At 38.1% G+C, this 27,566-nt stretch overlaps 1 protein-coding gene across 3 annotated transcripts in view; it reads left to right on the top strand.

The window, feature by feature from the left end:
- ATP10A (ATPase phospholipid transporting 10A (putative)) overlaps positions 1-27,566 on the top strand; it is a 110,745-nt gene that overhangs the window by 74,495 nt on the left and 8,684 nt on the right. For all 3 annotated transcript variants that reach the window (XM_086880595.1, XM_023948707.2, XM_086880594.1), the window contains 9 exons: positions 7,708-7,925; positions 9,366-9,560; positions 10,994-11,555; positions 16,891-16,994; positions 17,166-17,292; positions 19,452-19,636; positions 21,016-21,334; positions 23,259-23,335; positions 26,765-26,890. In XM_086880595.1, coding sequence (XP_086736721.1) covers positions 7,708-7,925; positions 9,366-9,560; positions 10,994-11,555; positions 16,891-16,994; positions 17,166-17,292; positions 19,452-19,636; positions 21,016-21,334; positions 23,259-23,335; positions 26,765-26,890 — 1,913 coding nt within the window. The remainder of the gene's footprint in view (positions 1-7,707; positions 7,926-9,365; positions 9,561-10,993; positions 11,556-16,890; positions 16,995-17,165; positions 17,293-19,451; positions 19,637-21,015; positions 21,335-23,258; positions 23,336-26,764; positions 26,891-27,566) is intronic.

The following is a 27,566-nucleotide window of genomic DNA, read 5'->3' as shown; positions in this document are numbered from 1 at the left end:
CTTTATTACTTGAAATCAAACTTTGAGTAGCACTTTATATGAAGAAATTAATTTAAAATTATTGTACATAGGTCGTGATGCATAAACTGCAGATAATGGGTCATTTTCCCCTGTAAAAGTAGATTTATAAGGATGGAAATAACCTTACTCTGAGCTCTTTGACTCAAGTTTGTTATTCTGCTGTGGTGGGGTAGCAGTGCCTGTCATTCCAGTTGCTTGACCCTGCTCATGATAAAATCTTGTTTTCAGTTTTGGATAGCTGTACAAAACTTTTAACTATTTGGTTCAAATTCATCATGCCAGATGTTTGCCTCAGGCATAAATCTTAGGAGAGAAATTTCAGTTAAAACAGCATCATTCAGCCATATCCAAGAACAAGGCTAAGATGTAACAAACTTTTTCCCATGGCAAGATTTTCTGACAAGTTTTCCACTGAAATGAGTTGGGGGCCCTATATTCTTGGGCTTAGCCATGCACACACACAGAGCAGGAGATTTATATCTACACTGGCAAATTGAGATCTGAAATTTCCTAACTTTTGAACTTTTATTTTCTTTTAAAGCATTTTTTTGTGCATAATCTTGGACTACTGTGTATCTGTTAGTTACTCAACCAACAGATTGTGAATAGCCACAATAAATTTTTTCTGTGCTGCTTTATTAGCTCTTCTCCCTAAAATTTATTCAGAGTTACAAGAAATTATCCCATTTTTTTCTGTTCTGCAGGGAGTGTTATTATGCTGCATTTGACATTGTCATATCTTTCTGCATATCTAGTGCATTCCTTGCACTCAGGGAGTGCATTAAGCAATGCACATGAGTTCTCTGACATGCAGATTGGTCTTTCCCCTTCTTCCTCTCCATATGCATGCAGTGCACAATTTTGGGGGTTTGGGAGCTACTTTAAAGGTATATGCTATGTTGTATTCAGTTTGGCATATTTGAGGCAGCATGTGGTGGGACTTTCAATTTTTTCCTTGGAAATTCATACCACAAAGCTGTATGAATTCCCCATGTGAAAGGTGAGATTTATGATTATGAGGAGGAGTTCTGTTTTGCATCAGACATGGACGTGTTAATTATGATTTTTATCACAGAGGTTTATGCAGACCTTATGCAGGATTGAAGTAATTATTACATGCTCTAACATAAAAACTGAAACCCTGTGCAAGACTTAATACATTTTTAGGTGTGGGAAACAAGTTTTCATGAATGTTCTGGAAAAAGCATTTTCCTCCAGAATTCTCTATAAGGTCCAAGTTTCTTACGATGTGGATGGCACCTTGCCCAGGAATATTGCATTGTTTTAGTCTAGACAAAAGGTGACAAAAACATGAATAGCAGAGGGCAATAAATTGCACTAGTGTGGGACAAAATCAGCTGGAGGTAGTACAAAGTATTATTCATGGGTACAGATATGTAAAAGCTTATCACTGAAGAGGAATCCAGCAATGTAAGGGAAATTTTGAGCATACCTAATAATAGTTCCATGATGGAAGTGCTATGAAATACTCATCACTGTTGAGGTCACAGTATTTTGGTGGTGGATTATGCACTAATTTGAATCAGACTGTGGGAATTTTCACTGCACATTTGGGTCCTGTGGAGACTATATTGGCAAGGATTGGATCTTAGTTACCTAATTACTGATACTTGCATGGAGGATAGTAATCTGATAAGTTTACAGCTACAGGAGAGAATTAAACATTTGTGGGTGTAATTTATCAGATTTTTTTAGACATCTGTGATGGTTGTCTAATACATACCTATTTCTGTGGTGTAGAAATCTCTGTACAGACAAAAAGAATTCCCACCTCATGTCTGTATGACTATTACCTTCTCCAAAGATTCTTCTTGACTGGCAGAGTGTTAAGACAGGAGCAGGGTACGTCATGGACCACTCCATGTAGAAAAGTGATGGTCCCATTCACAAATGTCCTGGGTATTTATAGAATACCCATTGGCACTATACTCTGGCTAAATCCCAGAATTATTCTTCCAATCAGTACTACCTTCTAGCCCAAAAGAATGTTTGCACAGAAAAGAAGAAAAAAATGTGTTGTTTCCCTGTATGTCAAATCACATGGCCATAGCAGCGCTCTTCCATTCAGGCTAGGAGACAGCTTCTAACAGTTCTTAGAAATGGCCATGCCCCAAGTCTGCCTGCTAATCCCAGAGACAGTAGGTGCCGAAAAGCCAACTGTGTTTCTGAAAGTCCTTGCATGATTTAGCTACAGCCAGATGGTCTTGGCCTGACATTTGTCGTAGTTGTTTTCCAAATGCTGCATTAATCACACTCTAGCCTATGGGATGTGATTTGTTTTTCTAGTTTTAGCTGCCCATTGTATGAAGCTGTTGACAAAACATGAATTGAATCTCCATGAATACAACCAGACAAATCTGAAAAATCTGAATTTTTCTTTCTTTGAATTCCTCCCCCTTCCTTCCAATGACTGAAAAAAACTACAGACAACATAAGAATAAGAGAAGTTTATGGAAGTGAAGGTAGATGATAAATACCTCAGTGATTTTCTCTTGTTTAACAAAGTTTCTTTATCACTAAATTAAGAGAGAATTAATTTTTTTCTGATGTCCAGTTTTTCTGGATGAAGGTTGGCTAGCAACTAATTTTCACGGGAAAACACGTTATGTTAAAAAAATTCTTTCCTAGTTTGGAGGGTTGTTTTGTAGTGGAATTTTCTTACTCTCTTGTGTGTAGTTGTAAGAACATAGTTTGCATAGTCCAGCCATATCAGTGATTTTTTAAATTTTTTTTTTTAAGGCATGAAAACAAAAAACCTTTTCCATAAATGCAGGACCTGCTTCCAAAGGAATTTCTCATCTGACACCTTTAAAATCTGACAAGCTTCAGAAATCAGGGAAGTCCACCTAGCCTTTCCTGGAAAGCTGAAAACCTTTAGCAGAACTGGGTGCTTCAGGCATTCTCTGTAGCTTTTTTGTAGTTTCTCTGTACCTTTCCTATCACTTTTTTGAAAACTTTTTAATGAGTAACTAAGGGGAGGAAACCAGTATAAGCAGATACAGAACTCAGTGCATATTAAATCCTAATAAAAAACAGAATAACTCATACCTAGAGACAAGTACTTCTTTCCTCTAAGCATGTACCTGCACCAACAATTTCTCTGAAAAAATCTCAAGAAAAAAAGAATTATCTCTGTTTCTGAGTAAAGAGTTCTTTATAAATAACTTAAGGTTATTAAGCCCCTGGGGATGCCAGGAGGTTAGAGGATGGGAAATCTTGGTGTTTTCTTATCTCAAGACTTCCTCTTAGGACAAGTTCTTGCAAAATAAATTAAGATTATGTTAGCACACTTGTACAAATTTATAGAATTCTAGCTGCTTGACTGAATCTTTATGTAGATACTAGAGTGCACTTCAAAGTGAAATAAGCTTGCACTTATAAAATAATAAGGAAACAAGGTGGTGTGATGGTGTAAGTGCTGCACATCTAGATTTATTCTGTGACAGTTCAGTAGCCTTACTGAATAGTTAGAGGCAAAATGGAATTTTTCCATGGTGAAATAGTGCCCACACACCGAAGGCTTAAGTATTCTGGTTTGGGGGATCTGCAGTTTTATGCTGCTTGAAGGGAAATTCTTTATAGGTTCCTAATCCCACATTTCAAGTTAGTGGAACATCTGGCTGTGTGGCAACAGTGTCTCTGTCACCTGAAAAGTGGACCCCTTTTCATAGAACATATATGTTCTATGAAAACATATATGTTCATATTTTTTCATATGGCATGGAAGGTAAAACAGAAAGAAAACCAAAATCAAAATGAAATTAAAGAAAAGGGGTTTAAAAATAAAAATTTATCTTCAAGAAGATAGAGAATTTATCTTCTCAATACTTGGCAGCTACTACAGGAGTTTTATTTATAGCTTCCTGCTGTCTTCTGAAAGATAAAAGAGGGTTAATGGAGTAACTATTAACTGTTGTTTCTCTTTTGTGCCGTGAATCTAAAGTGAAGTACAGCATAGTGAAATTTGACTTTCATAAATTGCATAGCTGTGTTACCAAAGTTGTTTGTGTCTTTGCCTTTAATAAGAAGCCGGTTTGAAAAAAAAATCAAGGCCATCAATTTTCAGTGCTGAAACTGAAAAGTATCCCACAACAATGTCTTTCAGGTTATAATGTTCACAGGAAAAGGTTTGCAATTGGAGGGAGCTGAGTGGGTGGAGAGAACAGTGTGTTCCCAGAGAAGCACGCACTGCACAGCTGAAGCGATGTGAACCTTAGCCATAGCATAATGATTGAACAGGGTTTCATTATTTCTTTAAACTCCTTAATTCTTGCTGCATAATGTGTAAGACTGCACTTGAGAAAACGTTGAAAGGTGCTTAGGCTTGTTTTCTGTTTTTGTTGTCAAGTTTCTCTCGGTATAAACTGAAATAGCATCATTTGTATCAAAAGAATTGCATTTGATTTGGTTAAATGAGATTCCAGTCTTGTTCCTACTTTCCCTTTCCTCCTCTTTCTCAGTGGCAAGGACAATTAAATGGATGTGCTACAATAAAACATAAGAGAAAAATAGGGAGCAAGAGATAGCTATTATTACATAGACTAAAAAGAACCATGCTATCAGTGTAATGCTAATAAATAAACTGAGTGCTGCATTAGGAAACCGCTTTTGCTATGTTGAAAAAACAAAATATGTAAGATGTAATGCAAGAAAGAAGAAAGAGCAATGAGGAATCCTGAGATATGGTATGCAGGCATAACACTGTGTATTGTACATGAAATGCATTCTCTGCTTAACCACAGAGTTTTTATTCAGGGAATAAAATTATATTCAGTTCAGGGTCTTTGAGGTCTTATATCTCAAGACATATTTTCAGAGCAGAGGCCTAAAGTAGGTATGATTATTAAAGAAAATGTATCCTTTTAAAAAAAACTCTGCTTGGAAGGGAGTTGGACCGACTGAGTAACACATTTTGCAATGCTGAAGTAAGTAATTGTAGCCAGTCATTTCCCTGTCAGGGGATATTACCTGTTATGAGAAGAAGCAGCACAAATTTCTGTCAGCCTGCCATTCAAATGTCCAGCATCTATGGTGAAAATATTATCCCTATGGCAAATTCAAACTTTCCTTATGCTTTTCCTGAGTGTGGCTGTGTCCACATGCTGCACCAGCTCTGCTTGAGACTGGTTTTACTGCTGAGGGCCCTAGTGAAAATGAGGTACAAAAATATTTTTCTTATGATGGATTTAAATCTTAAATGTTGATAAAGTGCAGAAAACCTTACAACTGTGTCATCTTGAGCTATGATTTTTCAACCAGGGGTTAGTAGCATGTAACAAGGAGCCTGCAGAAGATAATGAAGGCAGAGGTTGCGCTGTCCGGCTGGGCACTGCCCTCACACAGGTCTCATCCCATGGTGTTCTCTCCATCAATACTCCCCAGCCTGGATCTCTGCTTAGGAGTGCTGCAGTTCAGTCTGGACCTTCTGTGTAGGCTGCTTCTGATATAGACAGACCCATAATCAGTTGAGTTCACACTATAGGGATCTGCATTTCCACTGGGAAAATACACAGAAGCTTACAGAGCAGAAGAAAGTGGTAATTAGTGGGCAAGAGTGATGGAAGATGTTAGAACTGCACTGGCCCAAAGCCCATGCATGAAATTGCAGGAAGCAGCCTTTGGATGTGAAATGAACTTCATTTACTTGCAGCTCATTACCATGCAACAGAAGGACCAAGGAAAGCAGTGACCTCCCTAATTCTTTGAGCTGTCCTGTAGGTTCTGTAATACAAATTAGAGAACTAGGCAAGTACTGAAAGGATAAGGCAACAGTGCTGTGCCGTTCTCTTGGAAGCTGTGTGGCTCAAGGATCAGCTGCCTACATGGCAGTGAACGTGCTGTTGCTCAACCACTTCCCTACCACATACCTAGAGGAACATATATCCCACCAAATAATGCTAATGAATTCACCATTAGTCTCCAGCAGCCTCAGGACCTAGGCTACAGGGCTCTATTCAAGCTGTGGGGCAGAAGTACAGTGTGTCCTGCAGCCTCTGTGTCTCCAAATGTGCTGTGGTCCTTTCTACATCCATGGTTTGAATGTTTTGCCACAGGAGCCAGAGTGCAGTGGTTGGGCACAGATTTAGAGCAGTAACCAGGTGTGCAGTCACAGCCAGGACTGAGAAATTCCCATTTTCTGCATTTCAGACAAAGCTTATACATGTTTCAAATGGCGTTGAAAAAACCTCTGATGCATGATATTGTAGTGATAGAACTATCACCATGTACTGTGTATGGTCTGGTTTCAACTCCTCCAGCTGCTTTCTGACAGCTAAAACATGTTTGGAAATTGCAGTAGATAGTGAGAGTGGGTTTTTCTTTGTAAAGCTAGCTACATTAAAAGTGATCATGTGCCAAACTCACCATATATTATGCAAGATTTTTCTCAGGAAGTGTTTTGAAATAATTTTTTGTTTGTTTGTTAAAAGCCTGAATAATTAACTTACATGCTAGTGATTTATCATTTGCTATTAGGAAAATCTAATTTGTTACACTGGAGAACTGAAGCAAACTGAGCCACAAGTGTGTAACTTGTACTGTATATTGTGGATTATTTTGAAAGCATAATGAAAAGCTTTTCAATGAATACATAATGAAGGAATAAATAGATACCTGTTAGAGTGGCATTTGCCTGCCTAATGAATCACCCAGATTACTAAATGCCCACGGTCTTTAGGAATGAAAAAATATCTTGTATATCAGTTACAGCTAAACAGCCTGTCATTAGAGGGGCAGGATTCCACAGCTGTTTCACACCTCTGCTTTCTGTTTCCTTTTTGATTTCTGTATATCAAACTGTCAGGATTGTTTTCTAGCATTAATTGGCTTAGTTGGATTCTACACTGAGGAAGCATTAATCTAAAATATATCACTTGGAAAAATTTTCATTCTGTGTAAACCAGGAATTGGTCACTGCAGCAGCTGGTGATAGGAACAAGTGTTGCAGCAGGTGAGGGTACCCTGGTTTTTATACTGCATGCTGCATTATCCTGTCTGTCATGCAGAGAAGAAGGGACAGGCTCCACAGTGGTTTTAGCACTAGGCTGGCAGTCAAGAATCTGGCTAAGTTCATGTCTCCACTCTTCAGCAAATGGCCCTGACCTTAAGCAAGGCTTTAATGTTCTCTGTACCTCATCTCTGTGTGTAAAACAATGGCAGTAGTGTTCTGTAGGTGTGTTGTTCTGGGTAGGTTTCAGGTGTCAGTAACTGTTACTCAGTAGATTTGACATTTTTGCTGGAAAATACTTTATTTAAAATTTGTATTGGAAATGACAGGAAAAATTTCTGGATTCTTTATTTCCTACTCAGATATCAAATGAAGGCCAAATTATTTGGTTGATTTCATCAGGCAAAGCAGGAGAACAGTCTTCAAGGATGCACTGAATTACTGCAGAGTCTAACTACCTTTCACACAGAATATGATGATAAGGGAGGCAATGCATTGTGTTACATTTCTAACTATGTTATCTGCATCCTCCATTGGATACTACCATTCAGTTAAGACTATACTATATCTCCTGGTAGTGGAATCATTCATTATTACTGAGAAAGCACAGCATAATATTAAAATCAGATCACCTGAAAAAAAGCCACCATATCCCTCTCCCTCCTTCTAAGCTATTTTTAACATATGCAACATTTGTCCTTTTTTATTTTTAATGACAGCCAAACGCTTAGCAATGTACCAAGAACCTGATTCTGAAGAAGAAGAGGCAGCCCCAAAAGCAGGAACTCTGTCCCAGCGTGACAGCATCTGCAGCCATCAGAGCATCAAAGTGATACACAGGAGCCAGAGCACCAAAACCCACCGGCGCACGGGTAGCAGAGCTGAAGCAAAAAGAGCAAGCATACTCTCAAAGCACACTGCCTTCAGTAGCCCAATGGTAAGTCATGAGAACTAAATGCAGTGTCCTGTATCTTGTAATAGAACCATGTCCTGGAAAGGAAAAGGTAAGGAAATCTGTAGCACATTGTGTGACTCTTCATAGATTTCATCTTGGTGTGTTTACTTCTGTAAAAACAACTGTTTGTACAAAAACAATGAAGTGTTGGCATAGATCTTATCTAAGTGCCTTGTCTCTGGGAACAAGCTGAAGGTAAAGACAATCTGAATAATTTGTTTTAGTTATAATTTGATTTTGGGAAGTAAATGTATGTCTTCCTTTTATCTACAGAAGCTGAGAATAGCATTGATGTCAAGGATTCTAATTGTTCTCCATATGCCTCTTCTTTTCTTTTTTGTCAGAGGATTTTAAAACTATCAAGTGCTGGGGTGAACACCATGTATTCCAATTCTTAGACACTATTGATATACACCATAGCATGGTTTCTAGTTTCAGTGGTTATTAGTCAACTGCATGTGTTGTATTTTAAAAAGTAAACATCTTTGCATTTCAAAATGTTGGGGAGTTTATGTCTTTACAACTGCATTTTGCTTATTTTATACTGTTGTAATTTAGTGTAAGTTTTACATGAGCTGAATGATAAGAGGGGAGAAGAGCCAAGTCGTGTCTGTTCTTGGGGATTTGCATTGTTGCACTGTTGACACAAATTCACCCTTAAAGCAAATTACAAATACAAAGGAAGATGCTTTTTGCACTAGTGAAACTTCTAGATTTCAATCAAGAGTAAGCTTTTTTGATAAAATTACAAGATGCAGTTTTTATACGTGGAGTTCTGTGGTTGCTCATGTTCATCAGCTGCTGAGCATCAAGTGATAAAATTCTACTGAGAAAAGAGGCTTAGGTCAGTTTATCTTTTAATCTTTTGTATCCTTGCCTCCCTCTGTGTTACAAAATACTGAAGTTTGCTCTGACAAGAGTTATATTAAATGGGTGGAAAATACTGATGAAATAGAGTTGAAAGGGCTCAACATTTCATGTATTAATTTCAAATGTGCAGATGACTGTTGTTCTCTAAGAAACAATTGAAGTTGGTTTCATTTTCTTGTGCTGATGTAAAGCCAAATTTTAAATGTCATTGCTGCCTATTTTTTCCGCACTTCTGGTCTCTGCAGTGTACCATACTTTAGTATTAGATAATAAATGTCTTGAATTAAATGGGAAAGAGGGAGGAAAATTAGTATGTAACTCTTCTCCTTTCCACTACCTCCAAAGAAGATAAATATTGCTGCTATAAATAGTTCACATCATTTCTAGCAGAAGGCTCATTGTTAACTGTTCATTGTCTAGAGTGGGTGTGTACAGTTCTACTCTGTGGTGTAAGGCTACCCCAAAACTCTTGATATTGACACTGTTTTAATTGCTTGTTGCTGCTTCGGAAATGTAGAAACACAGATATTAATCACTGGTATTTGTTACTAGGAGAAGGACATCACACCTGACCCAAGGTTGTTAGAAAAGGTGAATGAATGTGCAAAGCACCTGGAGGTCATGAGGAGCCATGAACAGCCATTATCCCATCTGAGTCCAGAACTATGTGACGTTTTTGACTTCTTTATAGCTTTGACTATATGTAACACAGTCGTGGTTACTGCACCAAATCAGCCTCGACAGAAGGTAAGTTAAAGAAGAAAGAAAAGAGAGTTCAGGCTTCTTGATACTGCCTTGATAATTATCTTGTAAGCCAGGGAAACGAAAACTTCCTGTTCTAGCAAGAAACAACTAGGGAGAGTTGTGAGATGACTTGTAGAGCCACTGGGTGACTGAGTGAGTTTAATAATGCATTAGCTGAATGGAATAACTTAGCTATTTCACTTGCCTCCATGGTAAGACGTGCTTTCATCGACAATTTCAAGATACTTCTGGAACTCTGCTGGTTTCTTGTACTGCAACGTACTCATTTAATAAGCATAAATATGTAAGCATGTGTGGAAACTAATTTGTAAATGTGCAAAACTTACCAGAAAGGGATATAAAGCTGTCAGTGAATAAATATATCCTATGTATGGATTAAATTAGGAAAAGGCTGAGACACTTTTTAAAAGTTTGAAAAGAGAAATACACTTGAAAAACATCACTTAAAACTTTCAAATTATGTAAAAGATGCATCTTAAGCTCATTATGAGAAATAATGATTGTTAGTGCTTAAATTGGCCGTTAATTAGTGTCACTGATGAATGAGAATTTTAAGAATGCAATCCCAAGATGATCTGTAAGACAAAACTATAATGGAATGTAATATTAAAGCTCGCCAGCAGCTGGAATTTCCATTCTGGAGAAAATTCTGCACTTTGCTTCTGTTCCAGATTGGAAAAAAAAAGTGAACTAGTCTGCAAAATGATGTGGTTTTGTGCCAAGGAAACATTTGGAGAATGCTCAGTTCTGCTGTTTCAGGAATGCTACACTGTTACACAATAATATAATATATATTACTATGAATATGCTATTACTAGTAACGTTACTGTATCTATAGAACAGATTTGCGTGAACTGCAATGAATGTTAAGTCTGAAGCAAAATGCCTCAGTGCTGAAAGAGACGGGGGGAAATTAGTTATCTCAACATTTGTCTTTTGAGAATATTTTCAACATTGTCATATTCTCATTGAACTTTAACTCTTTGAGATACACCCTTCTCAATAGAAAAATACTGCATTAACTTTTTTTCCACTACCTTCACTGGAATATGCACAAAGGATGACAAGGTTTCATACTAATGGTAGCTTTTAGTATGCACTTCTGATGGTGGTGGTGCAACACTGATAAACTATCCATTTTTCATATCTGAAGAGGAGAAAAAAGAAAAAAACTGTTTCATACAAGCATATGTGCTTTCATACACGAGTATAATTCTGAAGTTCTAGTGAGTTTTTTTGCAGGTGTTGAGTCAGTGTTGTCCATTTACTTTCCTTTCTCAAAATCCGAATACCATTACTTTTTGCCCTCAAAGATATTTTACTCTTTAGTTGGAGATGCTTAGACTATCAGTGTCAAAATTCTTGTACAGCTTTTCTTTGGTGTTTATTCAATGTTGGGTTTTGTTCTTCTCAAGGTCAGAGACCGATTTGAACTAAAATCTCCAGTAAAAACCATTGAAGACTTCATACGAAGATTCACTCCAAGTCGCTTGACCGCTGGATCTAACAGCAGCAGTTCCTCTAGTCTAGCTACAAGCAAATCAATGCACAGGTTCGGTTTAAGCACGCTTTCATCTACATCTACAGATAGCACTTTATTAAAACTGGAAGAGAAGCTGGCGTACTCTGCGCAGATGAATAACTATGGCTACAGCTCCCAGCAAGGCAGGACGGCTGTGGGAGGTACACCCGAGGAAGGAGAACTCCGTTACGAAGCAGAGAGTCCAGATGAAGCTGCCCTCGTCTATGCAGCAAGGGCATATAACTGTTCTCTGGTTGGAAGGCTGTCTGACCAGGTATCAGTGGAGCTACCTCACCTGGGAACCTTAAGCTTTGAAGTATTACATACATTGGGCTTTGACTCCATCAGGAAGAGGATGTCAGTAGTGGTCAGACATCCTCTCACAGACGAAATAAATGTTTACACTAAAGGAGCAGATTCAGTTGTTATGGATCTTCTTCTCCCCTGCTCTTCAGGTATACACCTCTTACTTACTTTTGGGTGGGGGGGAGTTGGGAGGCAGTTGCTGCAGATCTCACTTACTGCCTTATCTAGCAAGTAGACTTGCCTGCTTTTCATTTTGTAGAATGGCAGTCATTACCTTTCTTTCATAATACTTTGTAATTATTGCAAATTTTCTGTAAAAAATTACTGGTTTCCAGCCTCTCAAGAATGACTGAAGACAATTTCTGTAGAAGATCTTCTACTAGAAAGCTTTATTTTAAAGGAATTTCTTGCAGCTTAGCCAAAGCAATTTACATTTCTTTAGAAAAACCTGTCTGGCAGTGCTTGGACAGTTGAGTATTTATCATATGAAACTGAAGTACATCTTATTGCTGCTTCCCTCTCTTTCATTTGTAAGTCCTTACATCCTTTTGCTGAAATATTTTTCATTAATCAGCACATTTTTTCATGTTTAACTGTGATGCTGAAGGGCAATGTGAATCAATCAGCCATCAGAACAGAAAGGTTGTGGCAAAAGATGGAGAGATGCTGTTTAGGCAAGAAATCTTGGCTTCAAATACATAGTTGACTAGCAAGCAGTAGACATATAGCTGTGAACATGGAATTTCCCTAAAGCATGGAGAATTCTCCAGCACCCAAATGTCCTAGGCAGCAGGGACAGCTTTAAATAGCTAATTGTAATCAGCTGCTTTCAAGAAGAATCCTGTAAGTTTTCAGAAGTTAGACTCATGGGTTTCAGTTTGCATTAATCAGTTTGCATCTGATTTACTGTATTTTCAACACTGAATTTCATCCAGTGTTTAAAGATTACCCCAATATGAATGGACAGAGCCCCAAAGTGCTAGAGGTACTTCCCATGTTTCACTAATGCATTGACTTTGTGGTTACTTTGACTTTAGTTGGAGTAAACAATTGTGAAAGGCTTACACTGTGTAATTTTAGTTTAACGAAACACAGAAAAATGTTGGCATTAGTTTTCTGGTTTCAGCCATATAAATCAAAGCTGAGCCAAAAAAGTTAAGAACAACTTGTCCTTAACTAACAACAAAGTATTCATGAATAATTTTCTAGCAAAGATCTGATATCACAGAAGGCACGTAGAGCATCTATGGAAACTTCTTTCCTTCCAAACTACAACAGAGAACTCAATAGAGAACTTTTAGCACTGAAAAATTCTAATACCTAGAAAATAATAATTGGAAATGACTTCTCAGAATGAGAACTGAGCATTCAGGAAAGAAAAAAAAAAATATTTAATGCCAGCTCTTAATTTTTTTGACATCATAGACTGTGTTCAAAACTACCATGTCTATTCACAGTAGGCTCAATGGATCAAGAAATTTTCAGGGAAATCTCAGGCAGGTCTAGGACCCACCTAGGTAAAAACAGTAAGGCCCATTAGAAAATTTTAAAAAGGCAACATTATTGAAGTTGATATATGTCAGAGAAAAAGAAGCAGAATTCCTGAAGGTCACTGTGGGAATGAGCAATGTTTATAGCTGGGCAAATACAGGTTCCACCATCATTACAGGCAAGCAAATTGAAAGTGGTTCTGAAATTGTGTGGGAAGTTTTTTGTTTTGGTTTGGGTTTTTTGTTTATTTGGGGTTTTTTTAAACCAAATTGAACTATGAGTTCTGGTGTGCTTTGCTTTTGCAAGCAATGTAAAGTGCAGCCTCTAGAACACTAAGCAGTTCCCCTTGTTTTTTGTAGTCCTCTTAAGCCCCTGCTGGCTTCAGTAATTCTGTATGTTTCAGCAGATCTGTCTGAAAAACATTTGACATTTCTCTTGAGTATCTTTCACTCCTGGAACTGAATTTGCTGTCTCTGCCTGCAGTATCCTAGTGTCAATGGATATAGAGGGAGCCTCAAAAGATCTATGCTGTGGCTGTTACCTCTTTTGTGGGATCTGTCCTTGATGTTACCCAGTTCACTGGTGATGGTGGAACGTGTGTGTGAGAGACATTATGCTGCAATAATTCAGTCATTTATCATTTTAAGGAAATGACTAAATGGTGAATGGATAGGACAACTAATCCCACAGCTTGGTCTTTGCTCTCTTAGTTCTTCAGGGACATGTGAACTATACACTAGTCAAGCGTGTTTCTTGAGACTTGTGTCTTCAGACTGAAGGATGAAGGCAGCACCATGTCTAAAATCTCCCAGCTCTAACACCACATGGCATGAAACAAAAATTCCTGCTTGGGAGGAAGAGTATTTTAGAATATGACAAGAGAAATAGCCTGAAATCAGAAGCAGAAATATTATGTTTTAGCTTTCTTGTGTCATATAGGAAAGTATAAATTGTCATGAGCTTCAAGATTCAAAAAGATTATGAATTGACTCTATTTGCTCTGCCTGTATATCTAGTTAAGACTGTGGAACCTAGTGTATTTTGATAGCAAACAGATATTTTCAAAAGCCTTGAAATTATTCCCAAGAGTGTATTGTTTTTACTTTATCTCAACAGTCACCATGTTCATAAATGAGAAAGTTTTACTGTTTGAGTTAATACCCACTTCATACAGGAACTGTGAACATAAATCATTGAGAAAACAATGACTGTGCTGGCTTTATGCAGCTCAAGATTATGGAAGGAAATGAAGAAGCAGAAAGCCACTAGCTCTCTATCATTCCTCTGGAGGGGACATCCTCTGTTTTTCACTGACATGGTGCATGTGGTCACACTGCTCAGAGCAGACACTGCATCCCAGCTAAAAAAATCTCCACAACTGCATTTTGTCTGCAAGAGATTCCTTCCCCCCTTCTAACTTCTGAGCACAAGATAAATCTCAGGGTAGGACTGATGAGGCACATGGACGGCTATAAGGGCTTCAGCTGTCATTGGTATGCTGTAAATGAGAACTTGCACAGAAAATAGTATACACATCTCTACTTGTAGAGAGTTGTGTCCTTGTTCATTGAAGGAGGTGTGAGCATTTGACATTATGATCACTGCATTATCGCCTGTGGTATTCAGAGAGATCTGAAGTGATTAACACCACTTAACCTTAAAGGGATAGAAACAGCTTTAGATGTGTTTAAGCACCTATTGACGTTTGCATCATTTAAAGCCAGTGAGCCGCTGAAATAGCCACTCCCATAAGATAATTTCATGTGGGATATGCAAAAAATATGGCATTTTTCTCTAGAATGTTAATGTCTCATGATAAATTAGGAAGAATGCTTGCCTGCTTTATTTTTCTAAAGTTAAAAAAAACCCTCACTAATACAAGAAGCCTTGAAGATTTGCTGCAGTACTTCTCCCAGAAAAAAAAAAATGTTTTATGTAATACAGCAAAGTCACATGAGCCAAAAAGGTTATAATGCATTAATAGAAAAGTAGCAAAATGAAACTGTGTTAGGCTGCTGGTTCCTTATATGCCTATTTCTATATGTAGTGTAAGAAAGGGCTTTCCAATTGCAAATAATACTTGTAGGGATGTTCTTCTGGAATAAAATATCTGTATTGTCCCTTTGAGACAATCAACAACAATCAGCATAGGTGGTATTAATAGGTAGATGGACAAGCCCATGAGAATATTCAGTATTCACCACATGACTTTAATCAGATGGGACTGAAATGAAGATATGCAGGAAATAACCACAATCTTCACAGAGTCCCTTAGGAACAACTGTGTATGTATAATCCCAGCTTTGCAGACCTAGAGAGGATAGAAAAGTCTGTAAAGGTGAGAATATAGCTGTACAGTGAGTAAAATCTTCTGATACATGGTTGACATAAATGGAAAAAAACCCCAGAATATTTGGATTCTAAACTCACAGTTCCCTTATTTCTACAAAATCAATACATGTATGTGTTTGTGTTGGAGCACCTGAATGCCCAATTGCCAGTCTGCTGCTGTATAAATACGAAAGTACTGAATGCTATGTAATTTTATGGACAGGCAGATATATGTATGCAGTCAACATATAGCAAGATCAAATTCAGTATGAGTGCACACTGGGTAAATGGGCACTGAAAAGTATAAACAGTAAGATACTTATGCCATCTAATTTATATACCTGTATTAAGTGCTTAGCATAATGGCATAGTGCCCACAGGCTCTCAGAATGAGAGGTGAGCACATTCAGTGCTGAACTGAGAATGTAGAAGGTCCCTTGAGGTGCCCAACCTTCTGGTGGAGTGGTCACCTGACTGAGTGACTGGTTACTGCACAAGTACCAGTAACTCAAAAACTGGATTTAGTAACAGCTTCGGTTACAGAATTATATCCTGAAATGATTCTGCATCCCCTGAAAATATTCAGACTTCAGTAAAAAAAAAAAAGTGTATCACATCAGGGAGTAGGAAAGCCTGCCAGAAGGTACCAGTTTTCTCACTCAGTGGTTCCAATCTAAAAACTTATCCCTGGTGTGTTTACTTAAGGGCTAACCTTGAAATTCATATTACTAAAGATTACTACCACAGTACCTTTTTCAAGACTTATCTCGATCCTAGATGATAAAAAAGATGCATTATTGCTTGTTTTTAATTTTTAAAAATCACATCATTTCATGTAATAAGATGGAACAAAATGTGCTGCTATCATATTTATTACTGTATGTTGATCACAGGGTGAGCACACTGCACCAGTCCCAACTGAAGAGAGAAAAAAAACAAATCCTCAGTCCTCATTTTGAGTAGTTACACATAGCTTTAAGAGAAGGGTAAAGTTATGTGGAAGTTTTGCTAATGAATCCAAGGAAGAAGCTAGCTGTGAGGTCTGCAAATGTAAATTCTCCTCTAAATGAAATCACAGACATACCCAGAACTTCTTGCATTGATTCAGGCTGATAGGAAGTACCAGTAGAGCACTAACAAGACAAAAGGACCTTCATGCACTCAGATATACAAGCACTGTTTCCACTTCTTTTAAGATATTAGCCTTGGTGGAAGATTGAGTGCTATTTTTAAGTGTTGTTTTTCTGCACATGATGAGCTGTGGAGAAGCAGAAAAACATTTGCTTGTAGTGTATTTGAAATCATACTTCTATTTCAGACAGTATTGTTTGCTGTGAAGATTATCATGATTTCTTAAAATATTCAAGCAAAAGAAATACCTAAAGAGTAAAAAAAAAGATCTTTCTCACATAATTCACAGTGACTTTTTTGAAGAAGACAGAAAAGAGAACAAAAAGACTTTTCTTCTTTTTTTTCTTTTTTTTTTTTTTCTTTTTTAATGGAATGTTTTACTTCAGTTTCCCAAAAAATATCAACACCTATTAAAAAGTATCAGTTATAAAGTGATGGTACAGTGAGTACTATATACAAGTTTTTATTCTCTGAGGCAATTCAGCTGCTGTTATTTTTCAACGAGTAATTTATGGTTTTATTCTTATCTAGATGACCCTCGGGGCAAACATCAAAAAAAAATCCGAAGCAAAACCCAGAATTACCTTAATCTTTATGCTGTAGATGGGCTGCGGACCCTCTGTATTGCCAAAAGAGTAAGTAAATGCAGGCTTTTAGTTTGCTTTTAAAGCGAGTCTTGACAAAGATTACTGAAGGTATTTAGTATTTTATTGTTCTTGATTCATAACCTCTTTTTCATTTTATTCAATAAAGTATGATTGGCTTCGCATCATATTGACTGTGCCCTCACATGCTCTTTGTAATAGGTTCTCAGCAAGGAAGAGTATGGTTGTTGGTTAAAAACTCATTTAGAAGCAGAATCCTCTATTGAAAATCGCGAAGAACTTCTGTTTCAGTCAGCACTGCGGATAGAGAAGAATCTGCATCTGCTAGGTAATGAAATGAGAGCTGGACATGAAATTAAAATGTGATAAAAATTCTGAAAGCTTGGCTATGAAATCCGTTCTTCCCCTTAAATTGTTTCTGACAGTATAGAAATTGGCTTCCGTGTGACTTTATCATGGCTGTCATTTGCAGCACCACAAAGGAATAGGATATAATTAACATAAAAGACATACCCTGTTTTCCTTGCTCCTGCCAACATTTTAGCACTAGTGAAACAAGCGGAGTAATACTAGGGATAAATTTGACACAATATCATAAATGGGAGCTGCTGCTCTAAACAAGAGGAGACCTGGCCCAAGCTGTCTACAGAATTTCATTAGTTCAGTGCTGCTTCAACATGTCAGAGACTTCCCTGACTCCAGGGGCACCAGAGACACGCATAAAGCAAAACTCACAAACTGCATCTGTGAGAGGCATCAACTTTCATATACATCAGGTTGTGATACACAGTGCACTCAGGGCCTGTGTATCTGTGGCAAAGGGTTTCACTTAAAATCAGTGCATGTAAAAAGTATTGCAAGAGCTAAGTCATACTCTTGACTTGAGATGTTGAAAGCACTGAAATTCTAAAATGTATTTACATATACTGGTACACCATGCATCCAACTGCTTTCTCTGGCAAAGAAACTGGCACAGCCATACCACTGTTGGAGAAAAAGACCTTCACCAATTGCCCGCATGCCTGTCTCTGGGAGACAGATCCACCTCACCCAACTTCTAATGCATCTACTACAGATCTCTAAGGCTCAACATATAACCAGTGGGGAGACAAAAAAAGTGTGGTTCATTTGGCCTGATTTAGGTACCTGCTTTAGGATTACATTAATTGTGCCTTTAAAGTGTCTGGTTTTCTTCCCTGACTTAAAGGGGGGCATGAATTTCCTAATTCAGACCAGAGTAATCAAGATCCCACCATGGGTGTACCTGTTGGCCCTAGCTGTAGTCTAAGGTAAAAAAAAAAAAAGGAAAAAAAAAGTGAAATTGAGCTGCTAGACAAATAAATGAGCTCTGGCCAGTAGTAAACTATCAGATCAATCATTCCCCAAGAACCTCATACTGTGGTTTGTAGCTTGCAATGATCAGTCATCATTAGGTTGTGGGAATAAAAATTCAGTCTGGAATATATTTTTCTTTATTTGAATAGCAATAGCTTTCCCAACATTGCCCTATGTAAATGACTGATGCTCAGACTTAAGGGGACTTCTACTGTTAACTGTTCTTTTCTCAAGGAAGAACCAGAGAAGAAATAATTAGCTGAGAAAAGTTTATTTTGTTTTTCCTGCTGTTCCAGGTAACTTGCATGTCTGTCACGTCCTCATTTGCTAGTGGCAGGGCTTGCATTTCCTCACAAGTTGCTCTGATGCTCAGTGGAGCACTGATGTACCAGTGGTGACACTGAGCTTGGTCCTGAGTGGCTTTTTGCCACTTTTCATATATATGAAATTCTTGTCTCAATCAGCTGATTTATGTAAGCACGAAACAGATACCCAGTCTCTTATAACAGATAGAAAGATGCATTGAAAGCATGAAAATACACATTTTACTCTCACCTCGCTGTCAACAGATTTATGATTCATTCTCTGCTATATCTCATTTGGTCACCAGTGTCTTTTTGCAAGTGCAAAGAGCAGCAACAAGGCACAAAAAGGTTTATGTTTGCAGTCTCATTTACCAAGCTGCACTCCAGCTGTTACTCCCCTTCAAAAGAGGAATTTCTAGTGACTCACTCTCTTGCTGAGAAAAGGCAGTTAAGACCTTTAGGAATTGAAATGATCTCCAAGAACCAGTAGCTTCTCTAGCAACATTCAGCAGAAATTATGTGGATATAGAGCATAGAGACAATAAGCCTTGTGAACCTCTGGGACTAGGAGTGGCAATCTGGTTGCTTTTGACATTTTGAATTCTGGATTTGTTGTTTACTGTTGATGCAACTGTTTACCGCAGCTACTTTCCTTTCTTCCTCCTCAATACCCCCAAAAGGCTGCCCAAATCTTACAACCATTGGTAGTTTAGCTGTCTCCCAGTAAAAGTGGTTGCTGGTTGTTTTGGGGTTTTTTTTTGTTTGTTTGTTTTTTAATCTAAGCTTAAAAGGGCAACCCTAGGTATTGATTTAATAGAGAATATTTTGCTTTTTTTAATGTGCTTAGGTGCAACTGGCATAGAGGACCGTTTGCAGGATGGTGTTCCAGAAACCATTGCAAGCTTGCGCAAAGCTGGGTTGCAGATTTGGGTTCTTACTGGAGACAAGCAAGAAACAGCTGTTAATATTGCATACGCCTGCAAGCTACTAGATCACGATGAAGAAATCATCACTTTGAATGCTGAATCACCAGTAAGCAGATCCAATATAAAAGTTGACTAATGAATTAGTTTTGCTTTATTTTCAACTTGTACAATTAAAAGTTTGATGGCTTTTTTCCTTTTCCTCTTTTTTTTTTCTTTTACTTCTTTTTCTGCTTCATCTGTAATTTTCAGGTAGGATATGTCTTTGAATACTTCTCAATGAATCATGCTTCTAAACCATAGCCTCATGTATCACAACCTTACTGAGAACATGTAATTGTGTGTAGTTAACTCCACCATGAATGAAAATATGCCATAGCAGCATAAATCACTTTCTTCGGTATGCATTTTCAAAACATCCCTGTTTCTGTTTATTGGCACTAATGGGTCTAAAAAGCAACCTGTTATTAAATACATGTTGAGAAAGAAAGCAATTGATAACCTGTTGAGAATTTGTGCTTTATTTTATGCCACTGAAATGTAGTATTTAGATAACTCATTCATGTTTTCTCAGGTGGCTTTTTCTCTGGAGATAGAAGCAATATTTAAATTTTGATGCTAACAGTGAGAGGCAGAAAACCACATCTACAGTAACGCCTTGCTTCCTAACAGACCTTTTCTAATCCTTCTGAATTACTGATCTTTCCTGTGCTCAACTTGTTGCAAGCAGTCACAAAGAGTTTACTGATACGGTCTAACACACAAGGAACCAGACTGATAGTGCTGTAGTCCTTTTATGGGGTGATAAAATTGGACTTCAGATCAGCAGAGGAGAGGTAGGCCATCAGTATTCAGCTCCAATTTCATTCAAAAAGAAAGAAAAGATAACAGCATTTTCCATTCTTGGGTGTATGAACTGAACTGGTAAATTAATTTTCCACAGTTTTTCTTTTTAGTCATACTTTGCTGTAAGACCAATTGCATTTCTTCTAAATGTTCATATATTCTCAATAACATTTTCTAGTTGAGTAAGGCTAGGAGAAAGATTTCAGCTTAAATAACCCTTTAATTGGCCTTTAACAATGCATAACTCTTTGATCTGAGTTGTGGGCGTATACATGGTGCTCATCACCATAATGGTGTTCATCACCCTACTTAACTTGGTACCAATTATATATCATTTCCTAGCACTGTTATTCTGAGAAGGAGCTAAAAGAAATTAATTTAGCATACAAAAGTACATGTTAAAGAAGAATTAGATTTTAAGCCTTTCTACTCTTTACTGTTGTTATACCTTATGCAAGAATTAAGTGTGTTCAGAACAAGTAGAAGATTACTAGAAATCAAAACTTTTAACAGTGCAGCAAATAATACATTGCCCATATTATGCCTGATATGGGCAATGTATTGCCTAAACATACAGCAAACAGAGGCCTTTGAATACATGTTCTTTTCTCTCAAGCATTTCTATTTTGAATTTTTTTTCAGGAGACATGTGCTGTGTTGCTGGAACAGTGTCTGCAATGCGTACAGTCTAAATTTTCAAACACAATAGACGGAGCTACTGGAAACATGACTGTTGGGTTCACCCCTCTCTATCCACCCTCTTCCTCTGTGCTTTCCAGCTTGGGCCTAGTCATTGATGGAAGGACTCTAGCTTATGCCCTGGAACCTGCGCTAGAAGATAAATTTCTTGCACTAGCCAAGCGATGCCGTTCAGTACTGTGTTGTCGCTCTACTCCACTCCAAAAGAGCATGGTAGTGAAACTAGTCAGAGACAAACTCAAAGCAATGACCTTGGCAATAGGTAAATACCTCAGTTTATACTAGCCTGCCTTGATGTATACTGTGACTTGAAAATTTTGATTTTTTTGACATAGGAATAGGACCCTCCCAGCTGCCTCACAACTGAAACAGCCTTCCAGTTTAGTCTGAAAACATGTTGGACAATTCTAATATATTTATTCTAACATATTTAATCAAAACCAGGATAGAACTCTGGAGTAGTAGCTGGGATTTCTTCCTACAGAAGTTAGGTAATCAGGACCCAGTTATGCTAAGAGGTTTTGACATGTCTGAACACAGCTGTGAAGAACTGGGTTACCTTATGCTGTGCAAAACACTATTTTGCAATCACTGTGTTACACCCCAAAAAACACTCTGCTCAGTGCTGTTTCATCCAATCATGCTTAAACTCAAGGTTCTGTGTTTATCATCACAAGTCAGCCATACAGCAAAGGCTATGACTTGGCCTTGTCATTATAGAGAGTGGATTTACAGCTGGTATTATGCCACACTTACACTTTTCCCACCTAATCACTCAAAGGCAGAGGGGAGACTTTGGCAGTCCATCTGTCTTAGGTTTGACAGGTTTCCATGTTTCTATGATTTTTGCACAATGCAACTAGCTCTTCTTTCCCTATCTCAAGTTTAGGTTCATGTTTCATTAGAAGATATGATTTCAGCATATACTGACACAAGTACACTTGCTTTCATCTACCTGTGTGGTTAATTATGGCTGGAACACATGTGGGTGGGACTTGGCTGTGAGAAACCCAAGTACATATAATAATTGCCAGACTTGTGTGACATCAGCATCACCAAGTATGTATTGATTATCACAATCTTCATGCTCAGTATATTATATCTTGCTCAAATATGCCTCCCCCCTACTGAATTTATATATTTGGCTAATTGACTGTGGACATAATTGTCTGCATATGTTGTAAAAAACATCTGGGTCGTTAACTTGAATTATCCAGAATGTTTAAAAACACTAGTGGAGACTAGGCAGCTTGTATTTTCATTCTTAAGCTTACGAGTTGAGCTTAAGCTCCTGCTCAGGCTTAAAGCCTAGCTGTATGCATCCTCTCTTTTAACCAGCATGAGTTAACTTGGGTTGTGTCACACAGTCACAAAGACATCGGCTTAGTCTGGTGAGAGGATACCACTCTTAAACATGCCAGCAGCAATGGTGACATGTGATGTGCACCTCAGCCACTGGACTTTAAAACCAAGTGTCTTGTCATAAGCTAATAAAGTATCATTTTCCATAAGTACACTGGCTACAAGTTTAAGAGGTTAATAACTAGATACTCGTTCTGGTATCCTGTCTATGGCACCTGTCACTTGTCGTGTCGTGGTAAGAAGCAGAGTAGGGGGTGGTGGTTCTGCAACCGTCCTAATTAAATCTGCCATTCTTGGGTGTATTAAAGATCTCAGACTGGTCAACCCTACTCTTGACTTTTTCTTTCGTTCATCTGCTTTTTAACTTCCTTTAGTATTTTTACAGTGTAGACATTTTCATTGGCTTTAGGCCTTCTTGCACATTTAATTCTTAGTCATACTTGATGGAAGTCAGACTCTAAATCAGGAAGCAGTATTGGGGACGTTTATTCTCAGCCTTCTACTGTTTTACCACTGGTGCTGTTCAGGCCTGATACCTGAATTTTAGGTATTAAAAAGAGATGGATTTGTTTTATAGTTACTGTCCTGTGATAAAAAGGTCTAATAAGATCAGAATGTCCTGGAAATTTTGCAAGCTTTGAACCTTATATTCTAAAGGTGTATCCTTTTCTACTGCACATCTCCCTTACTATACCCAAGCAGCATTTAGTAACCTCTCAATATACTCAACAAACACTCAATAACAACTGTTTTTCCTTTGTTTCGTTGCTGCCAACTGTTGTTGTTCTTCTAGTGACAACAAAACTGCATTTTGTCATCTTTAGGTGATGGTGCTAATGATGTCAGCATGATCCAAGTGGCAGATGTTGGTGTGGGGATCTCTGGTCAAGAAGGCATGCAGGTAATGTTGCTCATGCAGTGGAAAGCACTCCCATGACGGAATGAAACAGCCGCTTTCTATAGGTCAGATTGTTCAGGCTGCCTCTGGACAGTCAGCACAAATAAAGGAAATGCAGCAAGTTGTGCTGAGGACTGCCAGTTCTGTCTATAAGTTCAGTTTATAAGTTCTGTCTTACAAGGGTTCTTTCAGCTTGAGTTTGACCTCACACTTGTTCTGAGATTTGTGATGAGTTTACACACACTCTGCCTTCTCAGAAAATTGAACTTACTACATCCTTCTAAGCAATATGATTAAAAAATAATTAGCCAAATAATTGTTTAAAGGACAAAAAAAGCTCAGCTATGCATTATTTAGGAAATAAATGTTTGTCTTATGCTGGCTTTTATTCTCCTCTCTCTTGGGTATACTTCTATGGAGTGGCTGCACAAGTCAGTACAATTAATGTAGATTATTTGCATGGTATGGTGGTGACACTTAGCCCAGTCACCCACACATGTCACTCACTCAGCTTATTCAGACAGCAAAACAGTAAAGAAAGTAGGAATTGTGGTTCTTTGCAGAACCACTGCTCCTTACACCTTATAGCAGGTCTCGGTTTGGCCTCATTTCTAGTCACAGGGACTGGCAGGATGAGGTTGCTTACCTTGTTGCTTACCTGCTGGATGTGTTCCACCTATAATTACTGCATTCACCACTGTGTAAGAGGCACTTCTCTCATCCCCAGAAGAGATGTGTATGTATAGGATGTGTGTATTATCAGCCTCCTCTACTGCTAGTGCAGATCAGTTGCAGTGTTCAGACCAGACGTGGCAGTAAGACACAGAGAATGAGAAGGATACTGCACTTCCACAACCTGCCTTGAATTTGGGCAGCTGATTGCATGAGAAAAGAGAGTAGCTGAGTATATGTCAAATAGCTCTACAAGGAAAGTGGGAAGTGTTTACATCCTAAAGACCTGAGCAGATGAGCATGCTCCTTAACTTAGTTACCAGTGGGTGGTTCTCTGACCCAAATTGCATTTTTTGCAACATTGGCTGGATGTTTTGCTCAAAAGGGAAGAGAGATCTCCTTCACACAGTGCACAAGTTGGCTGTAGAGCTTTATTTCATGGAATTTCATGAATGCTGTAATTTATTTGGGTCAACACACAAACTTATGAAACAAAAGTCTAAGTGAGTTATGAACTTGGGTATGAACGTTACGCATTTTCTGACTCCAGATCAGCAGAAGCTAGGGACAGGTCACTAGAGAAAAGTCAGTATTTCTTAGTTATCATACACAATAATTATATATTTCTTATTTATCATACACTTTTCAATCTGTGTGCATCTTCAAATCCTGCATTACTTCTGTAGTATCACTCTGCAGGCAGTCCAAGCTCCAGAGAGCTCAGAGAAGGCTGGTTTTGTGGGCTCCCCTCCAAACCAATCAATACAAAAAATTTGCTGGAAACTTTTTTCATGGGTCTTACCACCTCTTAATAACTTAACAATAAGTTCTCTCATCTATGTATTAATTCAGATCACTTTTTTCCCTAATGCAGACATAGACTGCTCATAGGATTTTTTAATTTTTCTTTTTACTCCTTGCCCCTTTATGCCACTTTCAGTTAAGCTAATACACTTAAAATAACCAGTCTTCAAATCCCCCTGGCTTTTGCAGTGTATCCACATCTAAAAGCTATTTTTTCCTTAACTCATTAAACTACCTGATTTTATTTCTAAATGAAAATTCAGCAGAGTGGAAGATGTTTATAGGTCCCTTCCCTTACTGCAAGTCCTAAGGAACCACACAGGCCTCTTTACTATAAACAACTGTCAGAATTGTACACACGCAGGTACTCAGAAGGCGTTGAGCATTTAGAAGCCTAAGGCAGCAATACTGTCTGATTTATTTTCTTTCCACATTCTGTGGAAGCATGTGGAGCTGGAAGGGGAAAAAAAAAATAAAATGTGAAAATCAAGTGGGTATTTTGAGCTTAAGTAAACATGCAAATGTAGTTGGATAACATATCTTTCTCTCTGTGTTCCTCACCATAATAAAAATGGAATAAAAAAAGGAAGAAATCGTGACACTTCTCACAGTCTGCTGAGAAGCACTATGTTAGAAGCACAAATGAAGCTAACGGTTTTGTTTTGACATTGGAATAGGCTGAGATGAGGTGGAGGACAAGGAAGCAGACAGCATAGCTGTGTTCCCCTCAAACTGCAAGATAGCTGTATGTCTGCAAGACAAATCAGACTTCTGTGCAGGGAAGTAATAACAAGTGTGTCTCAGTACCTGAGAAATCCTAGGATGTGTCAACATATTAAAAAGTGTCTCAGTCCTTATATATATCTACTGCTGAAACTGCAATGAATTCTTACACCTTCTTTTGCATACTGTTTTAGAGTTTATTTTAATAGCTTCTACAAGCACCTACTTGGGAAAACTGAGCCCTCTTGATGTTTTACCAAGAAAGAGAATTAGGAAAATTTAAAAGGAAATATGTCTCTCGTTTAAAAATATAGCCAAAATATACCCAGCAGAGTGTAAGGAAGATATGGCTCCTTTGGAGTTTTTTGCCTTTTCTCCTGTTTTTGCTGAATTCAATTGTGAGAAGAAAGGTGATACCAAAATAGAAAATGAAATGTAAAATAATATTAAACAAAATCTTAGTGAGGTCCTAGGGATAAGGAAAATCATGAAACAACCATGATAAAAAAATAAGTAGATCTCATCTAGTGTACAGTACCCTGAAATTTAGTCAGAATTAGAGGGAAACTGTGATTCATTTTGTCAGTGTCATCTGACAGTCTGCACAGTCCCAGAGGAGTCTCATCTAGTGTGATTTTTTTCTCATACACAGTTACAGAAAATGTGCAATTTTAAAAATCCCTCAAAATACTGATAGGATAGCCAAGTAAACTGTATAAATGAGGTCTGCAAATTAAATTAAAACTAATATTTCTATTGTTTTGTCTTTTAAAGTCAAATCAGTATGATGCAACCACTTAATTATGCTGTTCTTATCTTATTCTCTGGAAATTCATTTTTCTTTGTAAGTATGCTGTCGTTTTTACAGAGAAAGATACAGCCACCAAGGTGTTCACACATGAACCCTGAGCCTTCATGCTCATGAAACTGCAATTGCCAGCCATTCTCCCACCTCTTGCTTTTTGTTGTTGCTTGTCACCATCTGCAATGTAGGCTGTAATCTCCTCTGGGTGAGGACCGGTTTGCCTTGCATGTCCTGCCAAGCTGCCGCGTTTGCTCATGAGTATTTCAAATCCATGCAGCAATAGCTGCATTTCATAAGCACTGTCATGAATTTCATTCTTCATGAGTACAACTTCCACTGACTGTAGGAGTCGAGAATATGACTAGATTAATTGTTAGTGTTGAAGGTGCTGCTTTACAATAATGATTCCAACTTCTGTTTCATTAAAGGCGGTGATGGCAAGCGACTTTGCAATCCCGAGGTTCAGGCATTTGGAGAAGCTTTTGCTTGTTCATGGCCACTGGTGTTACTCCCGACTCGCCAACATGGTGCTGTATTTCTTCTACAAAAATGCAGTAAGTGTTTGACTTGGCAGCTTTATAGAACCACATGTTTCCAGGGTTTATTTTGTGCTAAGTGAGCATTAGGTCAGCCTTCAAATGGTTTATAAATAAGCTGCAAAGAAATGTGCAGAGCTGAAAGACAGCTGGCTGCCATTTGCAGAAATATGGGACCCACTCCATAACAGCTACAGTGTGCTGCTGAATGTGCAAATTAGGTAACACAAATAACAAGAACTGCTGAAGAAAAGTTTCTTTAAAGAACACTTTTGCAGAATTTAGCTGGCTGGATACAGGAGTCTTCAATGCCAAAGCCATCCAGCATTAGTCCCAAGTAGCAGTTGAGTGTGTTTGCTCTTCCTGACTGTATCTCATCATTGTTTATGAATCACTGTACGTATTGCCTAGTGACTTGAGATAATTTGAGTCCTCTCTCTGTCTCAGATGCAGAGTCTGGGAAGGTTTTTTTTCTTGATTTATCTTATTTCCAACTAATCAAAAGAGTTCATTAGAAAGGAAGTACACGGTGGTAAAGAACAGATGACGGGTCTGTGTTTCCTCCCTGGTGTATGAAACAGGACTCAATCCAGTACTGGGCATCAAGCCAGAAGCAGCTCAACTCCTTGGCCTCAATAAAGGCCCTTTGCATTGATCTTGGATTACAAAGGTGATTGATTGAAAACAGCCTAAC

This window comes from Cyanistes caeruleus, chromosome 3 (genome assembly GCF_971803275.1).
Source record: "Cyanistes caeruleus chromosome 3, bCyaCae1.hap1.1, whole genome shotgun sequence".
In the NCBI taxonomy this organism is placed as follows: Eukaryota; Metazoa; Chordata; class Aves; order Passeriformes; family Paridae; genus Cyanistes; species Cyanistes caeruleus.
This window is presented reverse-complemented; position numbering and strand designations above follow the sequence as displayed.